This window comes from Eulemur rufifrons, chromosome 2 (assembly GCF_041146395.1).
Source record: "Eulemur rufifrons isolate Redbay chromosome 2, OSU_ERuf_1, whole genome shotgun sequence".
In the NCBI taxonomy this organism is placed as follows: Eukaryota; Metazoa; Chordata; class Mammalia; order Primates; family Lemuridae; genus Eulemur; species Eulemur rufifrons.
The window spans coordinates 100412415-100436678 of NC_090984.1; the positions used below are offsets into that span (position 1 = coordinate 100412415).

Here is a 24264-nt window from a genome sequence, read left to right on the forward strand (position 1 = left end):
ACTGTGTGGCCCCCTTCACTTTTAACAACAAAGTAACAAATGTTCTTTATTCAATTTGTTTAGCTTTTTTAGGTTAGGCATTTTAAAAGATATACTTTTGAATGTGTAGAACATCTTTCCTGAAGGTCCGTCTCCTTACAACTTGAAGCACAAGTATAGCATGCCTTTGGTTGAGAAGGCAGCATGGTGATGGGAAGAGTTCCTCTTAGAAATATAGCAGCCCTTGAACCAAGACTCCAAAGTCCAGTTGGTGAAAATGGAAAAATTAATATCTTGGAGGCCTTCTAGCTCATATTATATTTACTTATTTGTTTTTCCAAAAATGTGCGCATTGCCAGCTGGAATATAGGTTGTGTTTACATGCATGGCCACTTGAGTCATTGTGTACAATCAGTCATTGTGTGATTCAAGTCAATGGTTAAAGTGACTCTTACGATCATTCCTTTGACCAATAATGTGGCCGTGTTACTCATGTGGACCTGGCTTTAAGCATACTTTTTGGTTTATAGTTCCTTATATGTTAAAAGCAGTTGTTATATTTGAATTCCTAGCCTAAATGTTGATCATTGATATATATCAAAATTTGCCCTAATGATTTGGTCTGGTGACCCTCATTGCTGGAAAAAGTGATTGTTATGGTTATAAGGGTATAGACTTAAGGATTGAATTTGGTACTTTTCAATAAATGAAACTTAGTTTTTCAAAATTTATTTTTTGAGAAGTTCTAAGTTAAACAGCTCTTAAAATGTATTATGTAAGTGATTGTGGAAGGAAGAGAGAAGAGATATTTCATTATGGGATCCCAGGCAAAAGGCAGTATGTTTGAGGATTGCCTCCTACATGGAGCACTGGAGGTGATTTAACCTCAAAATTGCAAAGCAATAGTTAGATGCAGAGAGTAGAATTTACCATGTAAAAAAAAATTATTTCTGGAGAATGCAAGGCATTGTGGTCAGTAACCAGATGAAGTCCATAGGAAGCCATGGCTGAATCACTGATAGATTGCAGAAAGTAAGTCAGGGGCCCTCTGCCAAATTGTGCCTAAAGTCCCTCAACCAGAGACTACTGATTCTTGTTTTTGCACCTACTTGTGTGATTTTACTTGCATAAAATGACAGTGAAAGAGGGGAGAATCATTTTTTTAAAAAGTGATTGCATAAGTAGTCCTGGGTTTTAGGAGTTTTCAGCTATCAATTAAGTAGAAATTACTTGATTTTTCTGAGTCACTCTGATCAAAAGGGACCACTGCTTTGACAATCAACTCTAAATACAGATAAGAGGCAAATTAAGTCTAACACTTTTTTAGCTTCCTTTTTTCTCTTCCTTTCTGTCTGTTAAGAAGAAACCTTTACTCTGCTTGACTGGCATATACATTCAAAGCCTTTGGGCATTTCTTTTGTGAACCATAGGCAAAGAGCCTTCATTCTCCATGGTGATGTTTAAGGCCCATAACCTGAGATAACCTGAGAGGGAAGACGATCATGCTTACTTATATTTTGTACTTCATCCAGTAGGCAAGCTTGAAGAGATATTGTTATGTATGGGGTTGTGTTTTCTAAAAGGTACCTGGAAATGAGTATAATAAGTAATGGATGACTTCATATTGAATTTATTTGTAAAATGGCTTACAGTTTTGGTGTTTGTTTTTCTGCATTCTATAATATAGAAACGAATTTTCACTTTTTCTCCTTGTTTCTTAAATTCTTTTAATTACTAATAGTTCTCAGAGAAATGTAAGATACTTTTTCTCTGAAATCTTTCCTTGAACTATCCTTTATTGCTGCAAATTGAGCTGATATTAAATGCCTTTGTTTATGACTCTTGGATTACATATTTGACCTACTTGGAATGGATTCTCTCTGTGCTTCTGGTTTAAAGCATTAAGCCATTTTAGTGGATCATTTAAATTTCTTCTATTCTTGTAACTGATTGTACAGCTCTGGAATCAGTCTAGTATTTTAATTTTTCACAGCAAATTTTGATTCTAGTCTACCAAGAAATTTATCTTTTCTGTTTCCTAACTCTAAGCTTATGGCCATATTATCTAGCTGGGCCTTGAAAAGTTTTTGTGTTCTCTCTTAATAGGAACTTGTTCCTTTAAATCAGAGGTTCTCAACCTTGGCACCATTAACATTTCTGGCTGGATAATTCATTGTTGTGGGGGGCTGACCTGTGTACTATAGGATATTTAGCAGTATGCTGGGCTTCTACCCACTAAATTTCAGTAGAACTTCCTCCCCAGTTATGACAACAAAAGGTATCTCCAGACATTGCCATCTGTTCCCTGGGGCAGGAGGATGGGAACAAATTCTCCCCTGGTGAAGAACCAGCGCTTTTTACACCAACATTCCTTTTGTCCAGGGTCCTTTTGTTTTCACTCTGTAGCCATGTGCCACTTGAGTTGTTGTATGAGAGAAGGTGATGTATTTAGTAATCATGGATGCAAGGAAATGGCCACTGGTGTTTCCCTTTTTTGTAATGCTCATTTTCATAATTTTCAAATAATGTTAGAAACTCAGGGCTGAAAGGTTCAACTTACCTTTTTTCAGCAGGGTCTCAACTTTTATTTCTTAACATTCTTGCTTATCTTAGGATAGTAATTATTAACCTACCTCTCTGTTACTATCAACAGAATCCAACTTTATGACAGATTTTACTTTGTCTCTAAAAATTAATATTTTGAGTGTACTTTAGAAAATGGATCATCATTCTTTGTTATTCATTGTCTGTAACGCACAGATTTTGCAGACTGTGGAAGTGATTAAATACAGAAAAATATTGTATAAAATGTGATAATCATATAGGAAAGTTAGCTGGTGTCAACATCAATTTTGGGTGTGATCAGAAGAATGTCTGCTCATAGTAACTGGTCAATAACTTGGTATAGTTACTGGATCCATTCTACATATAGAGGTGATACAAGGCACTTAAAAGTGGCTCCTGCGTGGAAAGAGAAATTTCAGCTTGAATAAGTTCTTCTTCTGACACCTTTTACTGGTGGTCTAAAGCAGAATAAGGAGGAATGAGAAATGAATCTTGATTGTAGACTTATTCTCAGAATTGGTGATGTGTAAATAGAGTTGGCATCTTGTACCTGATTTTTTCTTAGGGCTAAATGGAAAAGAGTTAGGCTCACAAAGGTTGGAGTTAGTCATTGACTTAAAAGCATTAGGGGGAATTGTCAAAGCATTCATCGTGACTAGCTAAGGTCTCTGACTGTAGTCAGACCATCAGTTCACTAAAACCTTATACATTGTAAGTGTTGGTAAAGGGAGAAGAATGCTGAAACACATGTTATACTTTACCAGAAGTTCATTCCTTTGCACACATTTTCTTTATTTGGGCTGTTTAATGTGTCTGTAAGTAACAAAATATAAAAACAAGGTTCAGTTTAGCAGAGTTGGTGCTTCTTCTGACATAGCTAACTTGGCTGTATTCCTTTATCTTCGCTTCATTTTCTTTTTGTAAAACCATAAAATAGGTGAAATTTTAAAAATTAAGGGTTATATTTAAAAATAACTGAACTTTTAGAAATACCATATCTATATCTCTATTCCTGCCTTTTTATCAATAAGTGACTGTAAAGGAAGAAAAATAAAAGGAAAAACTAGACTAAATCTTACCTTTCTCTGACCTAAGATAAATAGGTAAAACTTTTCACTCAATATTTGGGGAAGTCATAACTGGATTCTAGTTAATTTCCCATATTGGGCAGGTTCAAGGGGAACCAACAAACCAAATGATGATCTAGCAAATTTAACAAGGGGGTAGGGGAGAGTAAATTATTTTTCAGTAGATTTGCACTTTAATATTATGAACTGGATGTTGGTGGAAAGTACTTCCAAAGGGCAAATGGGTAAATACCTAGCCTACACATGGATGTTAGAGAATCAGACCTCACCCTTGCTCGTTCTAAGGCCACATTAGCAGATGCTGTCTGTTGGCATAATCAAAGTCAGGATTTTCCTTTTTCCCTACTAGGGTCATCTTCTATGTCTGCTAAATCCAAGATCCTCTGGGGGATGTATCAAGTAGTTCATCCTACTCAGAAATTTGTGAGTTATCTTTCCCACATCTAGATTTTAAAATTAGATGTTAGCTAAGTTAAGTTGTGGCTAACGTTTTATAGGTGGGAAACTCTTTGCTTCTTTCATCAGTAGGTACCTGCCTCTGAGGTGCTGTTGCCTAGAGGGATCATCCCATCAAAAGACCGGGGAGTTGGAAGCTGAAGAGAATACACTTATAGTCAGATACTTCTCCCAGGTTGGCAGTTATGACCACAAGCATCATTCCAGAATCTTTGGCTTCTATTAATAAAACCAACTCCATTCTGAAGAACATTTTAATGTCTATTAATACTTTGGTAATAATCTTTTATATACAGGAATTTTGTAGCATGACTTTATGACTAATCTTATTGTGTGTTAAATTATTTAGAAATGTTGTTTCTGAATGTTATTTTGTGAGATTTGTTTTAAAATGGTAATAAATTGTGTTCTTTTATAAAAAAAGAGACTTGTATTTTTTGGTGATATGATTATTAGTTTTAGCAAATACAGAGCAACTATGTAAACTTCCAATGATATTCAATTCCAAAGAAATTCAGCCTTTGGATAACATACTTCACGTAGCTTGTGTGTGTCACACGCACGAGAGAGAGAAAAAAAGACTCATTTCTTTTTGCTAAATTTTTTTTTCAGTAGTTTACTACCAATGATAAGCTCTCTCAGGTTTGTAAATCTTCCTCAAAAGTTCTCTGGGCACCATTTTAAATTATTAGGCTCCTGGCAAGAGCGCTTGCAGGGATGGCAGGTCACTATTGCACTTGACCATTCCTACCTAGTCCTCGCCTTACTTCCATAAGTATACAAGGTAAAGGTTAGCTGATAGGCCCTTGAATTGAGAAACAGGAATAACCCAGCAATATCAGTAACATTACACATTTTGCCAGCACATATACTGAGCTATCAGCCAAAATGTAATTTTGGTCACAGAATAGGACTGTAATGCAGTTTCTACTTCTTATTTCACAGTTGATTATGAAGACTACATTTCTTGCTGCTGTCCTCCCTGAAAAAGCAGATAAATTTTAATTTGAACCTATAAAAAAGAAGCCTTAATTCAGATCATAAATAGCTTGTTATTTTTTGTTCATTGTTTCGTATAACAAGCGATGGACATCTAGGATACTGACAGTTTTATGTCACATATATTACATTAAATTTATATGTATGCACATATTAGATATATACAATTATATATAACTACATAAAATAGTAAAAGTCTGAATCCTAGATGATGAGTGTCCTCCTAGGATGTAATCAACTCTGCAGCTATAAAAAGGTGTATCTCTCTATGTACGGACTGTAGAAGGAAGGCCATAATGGGGGAAAAAAAAAGAACCCCTATTTATTTTAAAGTGTATATGTATATATGTTTGTGGAGTGGGAGTGTGTACATACGGTGGCTGGTTTGATGTTTGGTGGTAGTGGGAGTGTGCGTGTTTATGTGGGAAGAAATGAGAATGTATATTGGGTGGGAGACTGGCATAGTATAGTTTACATGTGTAGTGGGAGGATGGAGTGTTTACGGAGTATGGAGGTAGAGGTGAGAGTGACTGTGTAGATAGGAGTGTGAGAGGTGGGGTGTCCGTGTACCTGATGCTGGTGGGAATGGAGGGGAAAGCTATGAGTCTGGTGCGTAGGGGATAGGGACATAGCATTTGTGCATGCAGGAAAGTGAAGACAGGCACATGTTGTGGAGGGGGGAGGCAAGTACCTGGAGATGTATGTTTGTGAGGAGAGGGAGGTACAGACATGGGAAGCGAAGACATGAGTGTACAGAAAAACCTGCCAATGTTAGTCTTTATAAATTCTGTATGATATGACTGTGTGAGTCAGCTGTAATTTAAAACCCCTATTAGGGAAAACCCCACTGAACACTTAACGTTCACGTAATCACTCACAGATTTACTAAAGCTCTCAAAAGATGGGTATCTTCAATCACTGAATCCCTGCAGCAAAATAAGCATATTTTAAAGCCATATTTCCCTTTTTATATCTTCTTGCTATAAAATAGCCACTGTAAAACATTCACTTTACACTGGTGTGGTGAGTTATATTCTTTCAGTGAGACAAAAAAAATTTAGCTTAAAAGTGACTTAAAAAGGAACAGAAAACATTGCCAGATAACCTCTTGAACCCCATTTCAGGATTTTCTAAAATTTTGTAGTAAGTTAACATTTTACTTATATGTATATAGAAGTAAATATGTCTATTTAACCTGACATTTGCCTTGATGAAAACATGTAAAACTTGAATACATTAAAAGGTATGCAATTTAAACACACATAGTATGATATAAAGCTTAAAAGTAAAATAAACAATTGAAATTTGATTTTTTAAATGACATGGGGGAGAATCTGCATCAGAAAAAATGATATAGAGCTTAATTCCACTGAAAATTTTTATATATGTCAGAAAAACAAGACAATAGAATTTTTAAAACATTTTTATTCATGTACTTTTCTATTTGATAACTTCAAATTTAGAACACTTAGTATGAACAAGAACTATTCCATGACAAAGATTTGAAATGGGGAAATAGATTACTGTAAATGGGTCACATCAACCTCCCCATGCGATTTATATCTGTATCTTATATGGTGAAAAACTGATTTATTTACACAGCTTCATAATTGCAGTTTTTTTCTAACACCCCATTCTGTAGTCTCAGAATACTTTTCAATTAAACTGATCCACATGTTTAAAGATGAGCAATTTGCATTGTAAAGTTGACTAGTTAATATCTAATAAATTCACATTTCTTTCCATTAATATAAATCTGGAACAATTTACAGTAAACACAAACTATTCACGATATTAGTAGCAATATAACAATTCACATTTTTGCCAAACACTTCCTATGAGCCAGGCCCTGCATTAAACATCTGAACATGCAATTTCACATTTAATTATCTCCACGGAAGTGTCACAGTTTCATGTGTTTTTTCACAACTGATGATGATGCTATGATGACAGCTTGAGCACTTGTGTCCAGACCTTTACCTGGCATTTTCGCCAACATGACCCACATCTGTATTGTAGCAGCTCACGGTGCTCGCTTGCACAATTTTACAAATGCTACATGAATACGCAGGCCTGACTACCCTCACCACCCCCCCAAAAGAAAACAAACAAACAAAAAAATGTAACAGGCTAAGAAGTCTTTACTACTCAGAGACACAACCATAAGACTCCCCTGGGGCCAGGAAGCAGCTGTGATCTAGGTTGGCACTAAAGCTGCCTTTCTGGGACTCAGAAGTGCCCCTCCAGGCCTAATTGTAGGAGGGCCGCCTCAGCCTCCTCCTCCTCCTCCTTGGTTTCCTCTTCCCGGATCTGCACCAACAACTGGAAGAGGTTTGGGGCCGGCCCTTCCGCAGCTCCGGTCAGCCACAGCTGCCTTCGGATGGCCCCGCTGTGGTTGGCCCCGGCAATGACCTGCTCCAGGCGCGCCTGGTTCACGTTATCTTTATCAATGGCCCCCTTCTCCACCACCTTCTGCAAAAGAGGCTCCAGACGAATGACATAGGCAGATAACTTTTCACCCGGGTTCTGGTAAGTGTTCAGAAATCTGACCTGCGCATCCCTAGAGCTCTCCACGCTCCCAAACACCTGCTCAAGCGCCTTCAGGCATTCGGCAGTGGTTATTGCAGGGTTGTTGGTCTTGAGGATGCGAATAACATCAGCAGCGGGGCCTCTAAGACTCTCCATCAACCGCCGCCTCTTTTCCACATCGGACACCTGCCACTCCTCTATGACCTCATTAGTGTGCTCCAGCCAGGGATCAAAGGTTTCCTCCCCAGGACCCGGGATGTCCCTCCCCGAGAACAGGGTCAGCTTCTTGTACCATATGGACTCAACAAGAGGCTGAATAACATTATCCAAAATATAGTTTAGCATCTCTGCTGGCATCTCTGGGCCTGGGGCCGGAGTAGGGTTCTGAAACCCAAGGACACGGGCAACATCTTGCACGGTCCACCCCTCTCTAGCTAGGAAGAGGTGCAACCTTTCTAAAAATTCAGCATCGGAAGTTGGGGGCTTAAAGACCACTTTCCAGACCCCTCCTTTGCCTGGCATCTCCCTGGGGATCGCGGCGTAATCGACAGCGCCAGTGAGCTCCAACAAGGCTGCTTTCGCATTCTCTTCCCTCCAGAACATTCTCCCAAGTACTCGATAGGGCACCTGGGGCATTGCAGCCTGGAGGGTCTCTTCGATTTCAGCCTCGTCACAGTTCACTGGGATCCCCCAGACCAGCAGAGCTCTCTGGGAGTTCACATCCATCCCCCTGCACCAGTCTTCCAACAGTGTCATCGCCATTTCCCAACTATCAAGGGCGCCAAGTCTACAAACACGGATTAGACGTAGGCTCACCGTGCTCTAGGACTTAGAACAATACCAACAGTCCTCCCAAGTAGGCCCGACGCAAACTCAAGGAACAAAAGGCACCTGAGTCCTGCTCTCGTCCCCTTCCCTGCCCCCAAAGCCAGTCCGTCGGCGCGTCCTCGGAGAGAAGCCTCGGGGATGCTCAGTCACGCGGCCGTCGCCATCTTGCTTCTCGGGTAGGAGTCCGCCGCCTGCAGACAGGGCGTCGCGTCGCCGCCCAGAATGTTAGAGAGGGCTGGTGGCGAAGGCAGGAGCCGTCGGGCCGGAGAGCCGCCGGGATGTGGTCGCGGGGCGTGGCCGCCTCCTCCGGCAGCCGCGGCGCTGGGCACTCGCTGCCGCTGGCGGGGTCGATCAGGCGTTCGCGATCGGAGACCGGCCTTCAGGCGGGCGAGGAGCAGCGGTCTGACCGACGAGGACCGTGCCGTCCCCGGAGGGAGAGACTGTCCCGAGGTCGCAGCGGCGGCGGTCGGGCCAGCCCACGAACAGCTTCTTCGCGGGCTCGGGGACTCCTCTGGTTGGCAAGGACGGCCAAGATCAAGGACTGAGGCAGCGGAGGCGCAGGAAAGACGGCAAGGCCAGGCGCGGCGGAGGCGAGGGCAGGCAGAGCGGCCGTGCGCACTGCCCGCCGCGGACAGCAGCGGCTCGGGCGCAGCACTGAGGCCGGAGTGTGCCTCCAGCAAGCAACCGCGGCGTTACTGCCGCAGTGGAGGGCGGGGCCGGCCCGCCAGCGGCGTCCGCCCCGCCCCGTGGCAGAGTCGCGCGCGCGTAGCCACGGCAACGGTGTCCCGGACAACTGGAGGTCCGCGCGCGCATGCGACCCGCGGGGGTCGAGCGGTTGCTATGGTGCCAGCGAGGAGCTCAGGCACTCGTTTCTCACTTGGAGCATTTCCTTTTTCATATTTTTCAGATTTTTTTTTACAATGAACAAATATTGCCAAGCACTGTGTTTAAAAATAATCAAATTCTGAAGTGGATTTAAGATATTGTTGAAAATGCACCCATCACGGTGGACTTGTGTACTTAGAGTGCTCATTCGATGAGTCTAGGCTACATACGAAAATATTCTCAGCAACCCGGCTTCCCTATTCCACCTGACCCCACCCTGCACCCTCCATATTTCATCCCAAGGAAGCTAAAACGTCAGAATATGCCATTTATGTGCATTTGTGTGAAATACTGAATTTAGACTTTTGCTTGTCTTAAATTTTATAAAAAGATGTTTATCTGTGTCAATTCAGTCATCTTTGTAGTCGGGCAAACACTAGTGTGATATTTCCCCTGTCCTGGCTGGTGTCACTGACAATGGGCTGGTAAAACAGAATCCTTATGGTTCAAAAACGTCCAGTAATCTTCCTACAAGCAAAACAAGGCCTACTTATGACAGTCCCAGATGGATAAAATCCCCCCCAAAAGAACCCAGCATTCAACTCTGAATTTTTAAAACCTTATTTAATAAAAGGTTTAAAGATACAGAAGAACATTCAAAAGTAAATAAGTTACATAGGTACATTACAATCACATCAGCAAGATTCTCTTTAGTGTATTAATTTTTTCTTATAAAAAGCACACAAAAAATAAAATCTTCAGTCTGGTCTATCACAACTGTACAGCAAAAGAGGTAATATTTATATATATGTACACTATTTTAATATGTAACAGTCTTTTTAAAAAAGGGTGCCACAGGCAGCAAACTCACAAAAGGCAGTGTCTGATCATTTTTGTTTCAAAATAAAAGGAATATACTTATTTATATGCTATTAAAATATTTGTACACTAATTACAGACTGTCAAGGCTGTTCCTGTGCTCTGTCCCCTCCAACAAGGCCTTCAACTTGAGACGAGTAAGGAAAAAGTGAAACAGCTGCAAATTGTTAGAGGCAAATATTAACACAGCAAGATGTGGGGAGGACACAATTGTTTTATAATATGCATACTTCCTGTAAACCTAAGGAGTTAGGCTTGCCAGTCTGATAATAAATACCATCGCAGAAAAGTGAGCCCCAGTGAAAACATATTTAAACAGCTGAGGCTTGAGTATGTGTTGTATTCCTCCTTCATCTTAACATCTGGCACATGAGAAGAAAGAGGTTAGGTCACTGAGGCAGTTAAAAATAGGCGATCCCTTTAGACATAAGCAGCAAAAGATCTCTGTGCCAGGGGTGGAGGTGGGGCGGCAGAAGGGGCGGTGTGTACCTTAGCTGTGAGGGGGCTGCCAAAGGCATGGAGGACAGTAATGATGGCACTGTCTCCTTGGATGGGTAGAGACCTCAGAAGTGGTCTGGAACACAGGCACTAGGTCAGTTTCACACCCTTAGGTGAATGCGGATAGAGGCCAGGGGATGGATATGGTGAGATGGTATGCAGAGGACTTTATAAAGCTGGAGGTGTTTATCATTTAGCTTCTTAAAGCAAAGAGCTCTGAATAGAAGGAAAAAACAACAACAAAAGACGAGCCTGACGTGTTCACGGGGAGAAAGCACCATTAAGAATATACCTATGCCAGCTTCTATGGCTGCACCTACTTTACTGGCAGGTCACTTGCCACAATTGCATCTGCCCTCTAAACATTTTAATTTTCACATTGCATTCTACATATAAATGAATCCTGGAGCAGGGACCCTCCTAAAATACGGTGTCTGGTGGGATTACAAAGAGGTACCATCCTGATTTTCACCAGTTATTCCCCTGGTCTGGTCTATGTGAGCGTAGAAGAGTAGACTCACTTTCTTATTAAAAAAGATTTCCAAGTATTGGATGTTACCACTGAAAAGAAGGGTCTCATATGAATGAAGGAGGTTTCTGTTATCACGTGTCCATAAAGGGGCCTGAAACTAAATATAGTTTAAGTAGGAAAAACCTTGGGAAACATAAGTAGCACTTTGGGGCTAAGCTGCAAAGGCACTCATATTATGTAAGTAACTTAGAAGAGAGCCTAAATTTGTTACCCTCCTGCTTTTAAAGGGTATACCAGATTTTTGCAGTCTTGGGACATTGAGCTTGCAGAAGCCTATGGAGGACTGGGAAATTGCAAATCTAGGTAGTCATCCAGGAGTCTGGGGGGAGAATAATTTTGTTACTTCCATAGCTGGGATCCTGTAGAACCATATAATGTATAAATGGATGCCTACCCGATTGTGCATAGTTTCAAAACAAAACTCCCTCTCCACTCCCAGTTACTGGCATGATGCCTTTAGGCTACCGTATAAGGAGAGCAGAACAAATAGTTTTTGGCTCCTTCCTAACATGCTGACCTGTCATATACCCATCCACTTAGAATTTCTTTTGCACAATTAAAGTTGAGTAATAAGATCAGAAAAATAACTCAGTCCCCCTATGGGACTGGCAAGCGAGGGGGCCTCCAGAACCTCTGTCCCTTTCATTTCAGCGACTCCATGCCAAATATGGCTTCTTCAAGCCAGACTCCAGGCCTGATAAACAAAACTAGAATTCTGGCCTCTTGCCAATCCCTCAGGCAATTTTAAAGCACAGCAGAGAAAGGGCAGCAGCAACAAATGCCTTTGATCTCCCTTGCTCCTGCTAGTCTTTGTGTGGCTTTGGTGACACCCCCTACCTTCCCACCCTCTTTCAGTGCTACTACTATTCCTATTGGCAAGAGCTTCCAGAGCAACGAGTAGAGGGACCTTAGGGCCTTGGGAACTGGGGGTGGGGATAGGGATGTCAAGAAGGTGCCTTGTTTTGGGATAAATGCACTTGGGCCTCTGGTAAGCAGGAGGCCCCTGGTCCCTGAGAGGATGTTAAAAATTAAATATTAAGAATAAATAAATAGCTCCCAAATGACATTAAGTCAAGGAATGAAGGCTCCTGTCCAATCTAGTTAGGAGACCTCCTTCTCCCAGGGAAGGATCCAGAAATCTCCAGCGCACAGAACTGGGGGCTGGGCTGTGGACATCAACATTGGATGGGGTGTGGTATGGTGAGGTGGCAGCTGCTGAGGGCAGGGCAGAGGCAAGCAGCGAGCTGGCACCAAGGAAGAGCAGGCTAGGTCTTCCCAGTACCTGCTCGAGGATAAGCTCCCTTAGCAGCCTCCAGGACTCAAAGGTATTTAGCAGAAAGGTGGGAGGCAGGAAGAGCCAGGTTTGTCAAAAGCTCCCTCAGGTCTAGCCCTGCAGCTTCCACCCTCGGTACATTTCTCTTCCCTGCAACGAGCTGAGAGCTTTGGCCAAAAACGATGGCCCCTTCCCCAAACATTTGAGAAAACTTTCTAGCCCCAGCAGGGCTGCTAGCAAGCAGCAAAGGGATAGTACCTGTCTTGGCCTCCCTCCCAGAGAAAAGGTAGCCACTCTGAGGACAGGTCACTGGAGCAGCTCAGACAGGCCTGGACACTTGTGCAGGCACAGCACAAGTGTCAGGCTCTCAGAGATGGCCACTTCACTCCTTCCAAGCGAGTTCCTTATTTGGGGGCTTGGGGCAGGGCCTGTGCAGCCTTTGAGGTCCTCTGGGGAGGAGGAATAACATTGCAAGGAGGGTGAGCTTGTGCTTGGCTCACCGTGGCGGCTTCCTGGAGAGCGAGGGGAGGAGGGGAGGCAAAGAGGAGCGAAGAGACCGCGGCAGCACAGCAGCAGAGATCGGAGTGTGAGAAGCGGCGGTGGAGCCCCTCCAGAGGGCACCAGGGCTCTCATGTTCCGGGAAAGCATGAGGACAAAGAGAACTGGATCCTGCAGCCCTTAACACTGCTCCTGGGGCCTTTATAAATAAAAGAGCCGTTTATTTCACTGTCTTATTTGTTTTGCAGAGAAAAGTCCATGTGATTCTCTCCTCACTCCCTCCTGAGGTTCCAGGGTGTTTGCGGGCAGCGGTACAGGGGCCCGGGACCCAGAGAGAGGAGAGGGTTCCCGCACTCAGCCCTTCTCGCCCGCGCCGCTCTCCTCCCGCAGGGCCTGCTGGTGCGAGGCGACCGCGGCGGCTGCAGCGGCTGCAGCCTCCTTTTCCCTCTGCCTCAGCGCCGCCGCCTTCTTCTCCTGCTCCGCGTGGCTCTTCATGTGGGCGCTGCGGCTCTTCACCTTGTAAAACACCCTGCAGCCAGGAGGGAGCGCGCTCAGAGACCGCCCGGCCCCCACCCTCGCGGCCCCTCAGGGGCGCGTGTGCAAATGTGAGTGTGAGGGCGAGTGCGCGTGCATGCGTGCGTGCGTGCGTGCGTGTGCGCGCCCGTGTTCCCCCCAGCGGGAATCAGTGCCGTCACCGTCTCCGAAAAGCTGCCCGATGACGCCACAGCCCTAGAAACCCGCTGAGCCAATCAGAAGACAGGCGAACGCTGCCGCGCCTTTCCCCTCCCCCCACCTCGGCCCCGCCCCCGCCGCTCACCCCCAGGCTAGGTAGTGGCGGGGACCGGGCTGGCCGTCTTACCTGCCGCACTTTTTACAAGGGAAAGTGTTCTCCTGATTTTGGGTCTTATTAAATGTCTCCGGTTTTTTCTTCTTTTCCGAAAAAGGTAGTGCCCTTCGTGACTTCCCTGCCCCCTCCCTTGGCTTCTCCGAGGCCTGGCCGCCGGCAGACCCAGGGGCGTTGGACTCGTGGCTCCGGAGGATGAGGATGTCATTGGCCTGGAGACAAAAAAGGAGAGTTGAGTGATTTGGGGAAGGGCCCCTCATAATTATGGGAACGGGGGGCCCTTAAAGGTCAGACACCATCTACTTGTGTCCTTCCAGAGCCAGGGCACTGCCTGCCTCCTCGGAAGCCCACTGCCCATCGCGTCTTTGGTCAGCTCTCCCGTTTACAAAGTTGCTGGTGCAGTAATTCCGTGGGACTGCTCTAGCTGCTATGGGACTCCTCGATGCACATGACAGGGGACCTTGGCGTCTGAATTAATGAAGCACGTGTTCAGTTTTGTGTCATTTAGTCCATGCGTAGTCCATCAGGCCCCTGTGATGTGCTGGGTGCTGGGGATACAGGGTCGACAGGCACCCCCGCCCTCAGAAAGCTCATGGTCTAGGGGAAGGGACAGATGTGCGGGTAGCTAGCTCAGGACAGTACGGCATGGGAATAACGCTAAACTGAGGGGAAGAGCGGGGGTCAGAGAGCGGCCCGGGTGGGGGACCTGATGGCCATCAGAAGTGATAAGTGTGTGCTCTGGGCTGCCTCTCAGGAAAGTGAGCACAGAAGCCAGCAGAACAGAACTCGAGCACGTACATAGAGCACAGCTCTTGGTGCAGAGGAAGCAGACAGCTGTGTGTTTACAGATGGGGGCTCTGCAAGCCTAAGTGTACAACATATTTTTTAAAAAAAAGACTGGCAGTAGCTCTCCAACAAACCCCTTCCTCTCTCTCCCCCTTCCTGGGGGGGCCTCTCCCTGGCAAGGAGCAGCTACGGCTGTAGCCTTGCTTCTTAGCCTCTGGTAGGCGGACAGAGCACTGCACTAGGAGTCCAACGACACTTAGCATCTCTGAACCTGTTTCCCCATCAGCAGAATGGGGGTTTATGGGATTACTGTGAGGAATTAATGAGCTAATGGAAATGAAAGTACTTTGCAGAGATCATGCCTGAAGGGCTGTTTTTGTTACTCTCATGGTCTCAGCTCAGTCTCAGACATTCTTGTCAGGGACGCAGCTCTCAGGGGGAGCCCTGTCCCCAGTGTCCCACATATCTACTAGGTTTTCACAAAGCGTTTTTCCTCTGAATCTCAGATACAGAAGCAGTATAGTATAAAAATCAATAGCAGACTCTGGAGTCAGGCTGCCTACTAGCTGTGTTATCTTGGGCCTCAATTTCCTCATCTGTAAAATGGGAATAATAATTATGGATTAAATGAGTTAACAGCATAAAGTACTCCGTGTACCTCCTGTTATTATGCGATGTTGAGTATCAATGCATTCCTGCTCTGCCCTCCTCCCCACACCCCTAGGCCCAGCTCTTCCCTCCTCCTGGCCCTGGGCTCAGAGAGTGGAGGTCACACTTACCGACTCATTGGCCTGTAGTGTCTGCGTGGCTTTGACAGCTGCTGCCCGCCGGCTGCGCTCTCGCCCCTCTTCCTGCTCCCCCTTCTCCTGGATCTCTGGCTCTTCCTCCTCCCCCTCCTTCCTGGGCTCCTTCACTTCCCTCTTGGGCTCCAGCCTCTCTTCACTTGGGGGCTCTCTTCTGGGAGGAGGCACCCTTGGGAACTTCTGGGAAGTCTACAGGGGACAAGAGCAAGGTCAGTGAGCCTAGAGCTCAGTCACACTGCCATAGTGCACTGATTCTGACCTGGCCAGGGCTTCCCTAGCCCCTTGCTGGTCCTGCTTGTCTGGCCTAGCCCAGCACAGCCTTCTGTACTAGGACTATGTCCTCACTCACAGCCCTCCCATGGCTAGTATGCCTGGGGACAGAAGGAGAGTCGAGCCTTGGGAATGCACAGGGTAAGACAGAGCACTTGATTGAGATAGAGCCAGGGACAGAAAAGGAGTATGCCAAGCAGCCTGGTGAGCTCCAATTCCAAACTATCTTTGTAATGCTTTCTGTGTCTCCACCACCTTCCCATCTATGAAATTAGCACCAAACCACATTCCCTGTCTTAGGGTGGCATGTCACCAAGTGTGCACTTGTAACCCTGAGATGATGTTAGGTAGATACATGGACACAGAACTAAGTAAAATTCACTTTTCAATTCCCTTTTGATCCTGATTATATCAAGGACAAAGTCTCTGGTTGGTGTTAATGTGTCATATACTTCTCTAGACTTGATAATCTCTTTAATAGAGAGGTCAGGCTTCAGTCTTAGAGCCTTGGCAGGTAACACAGTATCTGACTAGAATTTAATAACACTGTTTGGTTTTCATATATATTTATTTTACCAGTACCTTCTATTTATGGCAAACAATACTGGTTTTCTAGTTACGATTGTGAATAAAGTTTCCCTTCTAATTGAGTAAAAAATGAGTTGATTTAAAGAAAAATATTAAGTAACATCACAAGTGGTATGTGAACACAACAAAAGTAGTAAGAGTGACACATGGTAGCACGCGGACATAACAGAAATCATAGAGGTGATATAAGAATAGCTGAAGTTTAGGAAGCAGTGTTAGAGGTCTGCTATGAAGAGATAACAAGTTGATGTTGGTATAAATCTTGTGCGAAATTCTCCAGTGTTCTGCCTGAACACAATGTATTATTACTATGACATTGGTAGCATAGAGAGGGGAACCCAAAGGTCCAGGGCCCAGGACATCAGCTCCTTGGGGCTGTCAGGGACATTGTCTTCCTCGGCCTGCCCTCCACAGCTGGAGAGCATGGCCTGAGGCTCCCAGCTGGCACTGGCCCCAGGCCCAGCCCAGGTTCTAGGCAGCTGAGCTTGGGCAAGGAGTCACCTTAATATCCACTTCAACCTCTTCCTGGGCTGACTTCTCGTCACTTGTATCCACATCCCCAAAGGTTAGAGTCCCGTTGCGGCCGATTTTCACCTGCTTCTTGTAAGTGTAGTAGAACTCCACGCACTGGGCCACGGTCTTGGTCTGGATCTGGTTTGAAGCCAAAACTGAGGTTAGAACACCCTGGGTTGGCTCGCCTTCCTGGGGATAATCCAGTCTTTCCCGTTCCTGCACGTCCCACTTAACTTCCGGCCAAAAACTAAAGCCAGTCAACCCAGGAAATATAAATGCATTTCTCAATGCCTGTTCTGTGACAGACCACTGATCAATTCTATCAATCAATGCTTCCATACTATTTAAAATAAGTGAATAAATAAATATAATAAGCTATAAAGGACAACACTGGAACCACCGGGAAGATGTGAATACAGATTGCATGTTAGTATTATTGTATCAGATTAAATTTCTTAGGTGGGTTTAATGGTACAGTGGTTTTGTAGAATATACTTGTTTTTAGGAGATATACGCTGAAATCTTTTGAGTCATGATAGGATGTATGCAACTTACTTTTAACGATTAGCTGAAACAGAGAAAGAAAAATTATGTGTGTGTGTATGTGTATGTTTAGATACAGACAGAGAAAGAAAGAGAAAACAAATGCGGCAAACGTTAACACTTGGTAAATCTAAGTGAAGGGTAAAATGATTGTTCATTATACTGTTCTTTCAATTTTTCTCTAAGTTTGAAATTTTTCAAACTAAAACATTAAGGGGAAAATGTCTGGGCACCATTCACATTCAAAGCCCGCCCCAACCTGGCGACATAGGCAATACTGCCTGCCTCATCAATCCAGGCAAACACTTTCATTCCTCTCCTGACACATGAGGACACAGAGATGTCACCGTGTCCTATGTAGGGGAGGAACTCAAGGAAAACTAACAAGAAAGCCCTGGAAAACCTGAAAAGGAAGCAAAAGGCCCAAGTCTTGCTCCTAACTCTGCCACCAAATGCCTGTGTGACCTTAGGCAAGTCACTCACCTTTCTAATTTCAGTTTTTTCATGTGTAAATAATAAGTAAGATAAGTTAAGATTAGATGATCTTCAGGGGCTCTCAAGCTCTGAAATTCTAGCCCTCTCATTTCATAAATCTATGGGTTTAGTTTTTGGACTACTTTCCCACACAAAGGCTGTTTTCTCTGACACCACCCCCTGTCCGTCCACCCCCACAAGCTCCCAGACTGCTCAGCCACTGCTGGGCTGGGAGCTCCCATCCAGAGGGCCCAGGGGTCAGTGCGGGTCCTCTCTGCCTGAGGACTGACATATTTCCTCTCACAGGAATGACCAAGTCACACATTTATTAATTAGATTGTTTATACTTTTACTGTCAATTCTCTCTGACCATTTCACTGACTAATGGTCTGCTCTTTTCATTAGGCATTAGAGGCGGCTCAGTGAATTTCATGGGCATGTACTTCCCAGCAATATTGCCCAATCAGGGAACAAAGTGTTAATAAAACACAGCAAAAGACTGTCCCCACAACAGGGCCCTCATAGGAGAATTCATCAGCACTTTGTCCAGTCCCTAGGGCTATTCCCAGCACAATCTACAATCCCAGGAAGAGCCAGTTCTTAGAAGTGCTGTTTCCTCTGACATCCATGCAACTCACTCTCCCCACAGCCCAGATTTGTGAGACAGGGCTGGAAAGATGCAATTCCTTGGATTAGCAAAGCACTCTACTCTTCCAAAAGAATAAGGAGAGAGACAAGATAAAGCTAGGGAACCTAGACTTGGTCAGCTGAGTTCCTGGAAGGAAGCCTTAGGCCAGACAGGAAGTGGGCAGAGGTCCCCCAGGTCTACTACACAGGTACATACTGGATCCCAGTTCCCTTCACCTTAGGGTACCCTCCTTCCCATCTAGTTCTCCCACCTATTTTAAGTCTGATGCCCCAGGGACTGATGCCCACTTAGGCCTCCTTCAAGATTGAGACCCTGGAGCACGGCCACAAGACCCTAAGGTGGGAGAAGGGTGCTTAGAACCAATAGGGAAAAAGCCCTAATCTTTTCCCCTTCTTGTATCATTTGGAAAATCATCCCTGAGCCTACTTAGTGGCATTAACCTGATGCTTTTTTCTTTTTTTTCTTAAGGAGCAGGGGTCTTGCTATGTTGCCCAACCTGGACTCGAACTCCTGGGCTCAAGGGATCCTCCTCCCTCAGCCTCCTGGGTAGCTGGGACTACAGGCACATGCCACTGTGCCTGCCCTGACTGCATTTTAAGAGTGCTTGGTCACTGGCAGAGGGAACCCCAGAATCACTCAGGCAGCTCCTGGCGCTCACTTGCCCCCGAAACAGAGCCCAGCTCACCAGCTTCTGGACCAGGAAGAAATCCTTCTTGTAGATGGCAATGCCCTTATTGAACAGCTTCCTCTCAGCCATCTTCCACTGGTCGGAGCCTACCGGGCAAAGAGGGAGCAGTGCAGTGAGCAGGACCATGAGCACTGGGCAATCCTGACTAGCAGGAAGTGTGAGGCCACCCACCCCCAGTCTCTGCATCATCAGAGCCAGCTGCACGTCCTGCTCCTGCCACTCACTGGCCATGTCACTCGGAGCCTCGTTCCCCTTGTTTGTGAAATGGGCACTAATAATAGAACCTAGCTCACTAGCTGTGGTGAGGACTAAATGAAATAACGCGTGTGAAACCCTTGGTCCTCTGCCTGGTGCAGATGAAATGTAGCACTAATGAGGATCAAAAACAGTGGCTGCTAGGATTATGCAACTTGGTCGATGTCCCCCTTGAAGTACAGTGCCTAGAACAGGACATGCACTACCGGGGCCATCTAAGTTCCAGGTACCTGATGCCAATTTGTATGGCACTGCCTGGCTTCCTGTCCCTGCACCTGTGATCTGGACTTTTTTGCCTCTATGGGCTCCCACCTGTCCACCTCCTTCTCCATTCTCCTCCAGGGTACAGGAAGCCCCTGGAGCGCTACCCCAGTTTTAGTGCCAGTTCCCTCACTCTGGCTCTTGGCTTTTCTACCCCCCACCTCCTGCCCTCCAACCCAGGGCTGTGACTCAGCACCAAGCAGGGCCCCATTGATGCTGGAGACCTTCTGAGGCTCCAGGCCCCATGCCCACCCCAGCTAGACCCACCTGTGTAGTGATAAGTTGCCAGTGGGTGGTTGTGGGGCCGCAGGGGCTTCTTCAGTAGCAGCTTATTCAGCGTTTCCTACGAGGCAATTAAGGGAAGATGAGGGCCCCAGCAGGGGTCTCAGTGGTGGACTGAGCATCCTAGGCCTTGGCAAAGGCCAGAGGACCTCCTCAGGCCTCTAAGTAGTGTAGGCACTTACTCTTGTCCCTCTTAACTGCTGAGGGACAAGAGGTCTGGAAGGATGGGAAGGTCATGGCAGATGGGGACGCTCAGAAACCAGGGCGCAGGGCTTCCACAACCCGCTCCTTGGTCAGGCCCTCCTCCTGGCCTCCAATCTGCATGCCAGAGGCCCGGCTCCTGGGCAGCAGACATGAATCGAAGCCAGCTTCCCTGGGAGACCCTCCCTCCACCAGAGGTGCCATCTCACCAGGATGTCTCCCCTGGACTCGTGCAGGCAGTGCAGGGCCAGCTCCTGGTTGGTGCCAGCTCCAGGGAAAATGCTGGAACAGGCAGCTGTCAGCAGGTCTTCCACTGGATTCATGGGAGCAGGAGGAGGGAGGAGAGAAAACCCCATTCAGGGCTGGGCTGGGCTGGGCAGGCGCGCACATCCACCCACCAGCCTGCCTCGCTTGCTGGTTCCCAGGTCCCTCCTCACCTTGCCTCTGCTTTTCGCGGCTGCTCTCTAGGTCCTCCCATGGCTGCCACACCAAGTCTGCCTTGTGGGGGTCTGCAGCTGCCAGGGCACGGTCTCTCATCAAGGGGATTTCCGCTTGGAACCGGGAGCCCACGTTGATGCGTCTGTAGGGGTGGAAAGGGCAGGGAGTGAGGCCTCTCCCTGTGGGGATAGAGAACCTATCTCCCCAGAGATGAGAAGATGAGGGGTAGTAGGCAGAGGCAAGGTCTCAGCTGGGTATAGGCTATCTGGCTTCTGGGGGACTGTGAGGACAGTCTGGCACCTGGTACCACCAGAAAGGCAAGCACCAGAGGTTGGAATGGGGAGAAGCTGCTCTAGGTTTACAGATGGGGAAAGTCTCTTGGCTCACCCTCCCAACTCTCCTAGAGATAAATTCAAGCTGAGCTGGTCCCTTCCATTCCCTGCAACTTTCACACAGAAGCAGGGAGGGGGACAGCAAAGCCTAGAGCCAAGTGCAGAAGCCCAAAGAGGGCTCGGCAGGACCCTCCTCTTGTTCCTAGGGCCCACGTGCACACACTGAACCAATGTGGCCACCCTCACACCATGGGCTAGAGGCAGGGCTGTACTTACGGCTCGATGCTCACTGGGGTGGCCTCCCCCATCACAGACAGGACAGGCGGGGTGACTTCGGCGCTATCTATGGGACAAAGAGCAGGTTAGTAAACGGCACCCTCCCTTCAGCAAAGTGCCTCCAACCCCAGGTGGCTGCCCTATAGTGCAAGAGTCACAATGGTGACTCACACTTGGAACTCAGGCACCCTGAGTCCTGGCTCTGCAGCCTGTTAACTGTCATGACTCAGGCCCTTTACTAAATATTTGGGTGCCTCAGTTTTCACACCTGCAAAAAGGGGCTATTACTACCTATCTCGTAGGGCTAATGTGAGGACTGAATAAAATAATTCACAGAGACTGGCACTCAATAAATATTAACTGTTATTACTACTACTACTAAAACTGTGTCCCTGCCCCCAGGAGCTCCTATACTACAGAAGTAACTCCAACATAAAACTATGGTTTCTTAGCAAGGAGGCTGAAACTTTGGGCACACTAGGAAAGTAGTGAAGGATCCCACTGGTTTTCTCATTTTATGTTTTTGAGACCGAGTCTCACTCCGTTGCCCACTGGTAGAGTGCAGTGGCATCATCATAGCTCACTGCAAACTCGAACTCCTGGGCTCAAGCGATTCTCCTGCCTCAGCCTCCCAGGTAGCTAGAACCACAGGCGCATGCCACAACCGCCGGCTAATTTTTCTAATTTTTGTAGAGATGGGGGTCTCGCTCTTGCTCAGGCTGGTCTCTAACTCCTGGCCTCAAGCAATCCTCCCGCCTCATTCTTCCAAAGTACTAGGATTACAGGCATGAGCCACCACACCCGGTACCCACTGTTTTATAATTATCTTCTCACTTTCTCTCTGGATTTTCTGCCTCAGTTTCCCCCAAGCTAATCTACTTAAGGCCTCACATGACCAAGACACTCCCTTCTGCAACTTGAGAGAAACCCTGAAATCCTCCGTTCATGATTCCAGGCGGTTCCCCCTTCCACGTATACCTCCCACCACCCCGTTGCCTGGACCTCGGTCCTAGCACACTGCTTCCCTCACGGCCCCTCACTCTGCCCGCACAGCCCCACCCGCAGCCTTTGCACCAGTCATGTCCTCAGCCTGCCTGGCTTGCTCTCTGCGCAGTTCAAGCTCCGCTCCAGCCCCACCCCCTCGTGATTGCTTTCCTCGCCACCCCAGGCTAGCAGCCTCTGCAGGCTTGGGCTGCGTGTCAGCTGCACTCGCTGGCTGCAGATCCCACGCTGCTGGGAGCCTCTGTGTTTTTCTGACTCCCAGGCTTTCATGTCAACTCCCTCATGACCCTGGACTCTCTTTAGAACAGACCATGGTGTCCCATACATTCTTGGAGCCCTCACAGGATACAGTTCAACGCTTTACACCCAAGTGCTCAGTAAATACTCATGGACAGACTGACCTCTTCCTTGCTGCCAGTCTAGTCTCTACAGTGACCTCTTCCTGCACAGCCCAGACAGGGAGAGAAGCCTCCCGGCAAGTGGAGGCGGGAGGGCCAGAGGTTTGCTGCCGGCCTACAGCAAACCATCTCTCGCCACAGACACCAGGGGGCACCAGAGAACCACACCACGGGTGAGGGCAGGGTCAGCGGTTAACTGGGTGAAGGCACCCAGGAGCTACCCCCACTTAATCCTCTCCACCACCGCAAGGGATAGGATTATCCCATTTTTCTGAGGAAATGGATCCCTTTGTGGAGTAGGCAACATACTTCAGCAACAGACCAGCCCAGTATTTCCACAATGTCTGCTCTCGGCCTAAGTGGCTGTCTAGGAGAGGCAGGAGACCAGATCTGCCACACGGGATTAAGAGCAAACATGATGTGAGGGGCTTCATGTGTGCTGATGCGTCTGATCCTAAGAGGTGACTATTAGGGTGAGCCCCAGGAAGCTGCTACTTGTGGATCCAAAATAGTTGAATATTGACAATTTCATCATCAACCAAGTACCCATCTTAATACCAAAGAAACTGAGGCCCAGGGAGTTTAAAAACGACTTGCTCTGGTGGGTGTAATAGTAAATGGTGGGGATTAAGATTTGAATCCAAGCAGTCGGGCTGACCCACCCCCTCTTCTTGGACCAGAACCACCTCCTTCTCCGTGGAGCCCCTTCTTCTGCAGCATGCCAGCCCAATTCATAAGCTGAGCCACCCGCCCCCCTGCCCACTGCCCCGTCCCCACCACATGGCTGCGGAGGGGGTCACTCACTAGACCGGAGCAGGGTGCGATGGGCACTCTTCGGCGTGATGGGAGGGGGGGCCGGGATGCTGCTAGTTGATATGATGGCATTGAAGTAGAGGCCAGAGCCTTCCCGCACGGGACTGAGGATGGGGGGTGGTGTGTAGGGGGGCAGTTCGAAGCTCCGCTCGGAGGGGTGATCAGCCAGGCGGACAGGAGAGCGCAGGTGGCTCTGGTATGGGGTGATGTTGGAGTAGACGGGTGGGGCAATGAAAGTGCCCGCCTTGGTGGGGATGATGAGAGGCTCGGGCCGTGGCCGCTGCTTTGGTTTCCGCACAGAAGGCTCCCCCTCCAACCTGACATTCATGTCCTCAGCCTGGAGAGGAAAGAGAACAAAGAGGCTGAGCCAACTCCGTCCTAGGAAAACTGAAGTCTTGACCACTGCTTGCCACTCTCACCTTTGGAACTTAGTCTGCCCACCACACCCACCAAGGCAAGCCTGAAAAAGGGAGCAGGTCCAGAAGCCCTTGTTATCGTCTCCTCTAGGGCAGGGTTAGCAAACTTTTTCTGTAAAGGGCTGGAGAGTAAATATTTTCAGCTTTGTGGGCCACATGCAGTCTCTGTTACATATTCGTCTTCTTTCACTTTTTCTTTTTTTTAATAATCCTGTAAAATTGTAAAACGACTCTCAGATCTGGATTTGGCCGCCAGGACACAGTTCCCCACCCCTGCTGTAAAGCATGCAATAGGGCAGGAGAGCAGTGGTGAAGGGCCCAGGCTCTGGAGCTGGACTGTTCGGGCTGGGATCTGCTGCACTTATTGCCACTTAAGATGACTTAATCTCTCTGTGCATCTTCATTTTTAACACAGGAATAGTAAGTGCCTACTTAATGAGGTAGCTATGAGAATGACATAAATTAATACATGGACATTATTGA

General features: G+C 46.9%; 2 protein-coding genes across 3 annotated transcripts in view; both read right to left on the bottom strand.

The window, feature by feature from the left end:
- Positions 1-7208: 7208 nt before the first annotated feature.
- PNMA1 (PNMA family member 1) lies at positions 7209-9098 on the bottom strand. The gene has a single exon (XM_069465102.1). The coding sequence runs from the start codon at positions 8376-8378 to the stop codon at positions 7317-7319; it is 1062 nt and encodes a 353-aa protein (XP_069321203.1). The 5' UTR covers positions 8379-9098; the 3' UTR covers positions 7209-7316.
- An 873-nt stretch (positions 9099-9971) lies between these two features.
- Positions 9972-24264, bottom strand: part of MIDEAS (mitotic deacetylase associated SANT domain protein) — a 64768-nt gene continuing 50475 nt past the window's right edge. For both annotated transcript variants that reach the window (XM_069488681.1, XM_069488689.1), the window contains exons 4-13: positions 23357-23702; positions 21153-21219; positions 20544-20686; positions 20316-20419; positions 19891-19966; positions 19105-19193; positions 16742-16891; positions 15359-15571; positions 13809-14005; positions 9972-13478 (exon numbers count right to left, since the gene is read on the bottom strand). In XM_069488681.1, coding sequence (XP_069344782.1) covers positions 13304-13478; positions 13809-14005; positions 15359-15571; positions 16742-16891; positions 19105-19193; positions 19891-19966; positions 20316-20419; positions 20544-20686; positions 21153-21219; positions 23357-23702 — 1560 coding nt within the window. In that variant the 3' untranslated portion in view covers positions 9972-13303. The remainder of the gene's footprint in view (positions 13479-13808; positions 14006-15358; positions 15572-16741; positions 16892-19104; positions 19194-19890; positions 19967-20315; positions 20420-20543; positions 20687-21152; positions 21220-23356; positions 23703-24264) is intronic.

Bases quoted from the DNA above. Each gene is read 5' to 3' on its own strand.
- PNMA1 (XM_069465102.1), bottom strand. From the start codon at position 8,378: ATGGCGATGACACTGTTGGAAGACTGGTGCAGGGGGATGGATGTGAAC.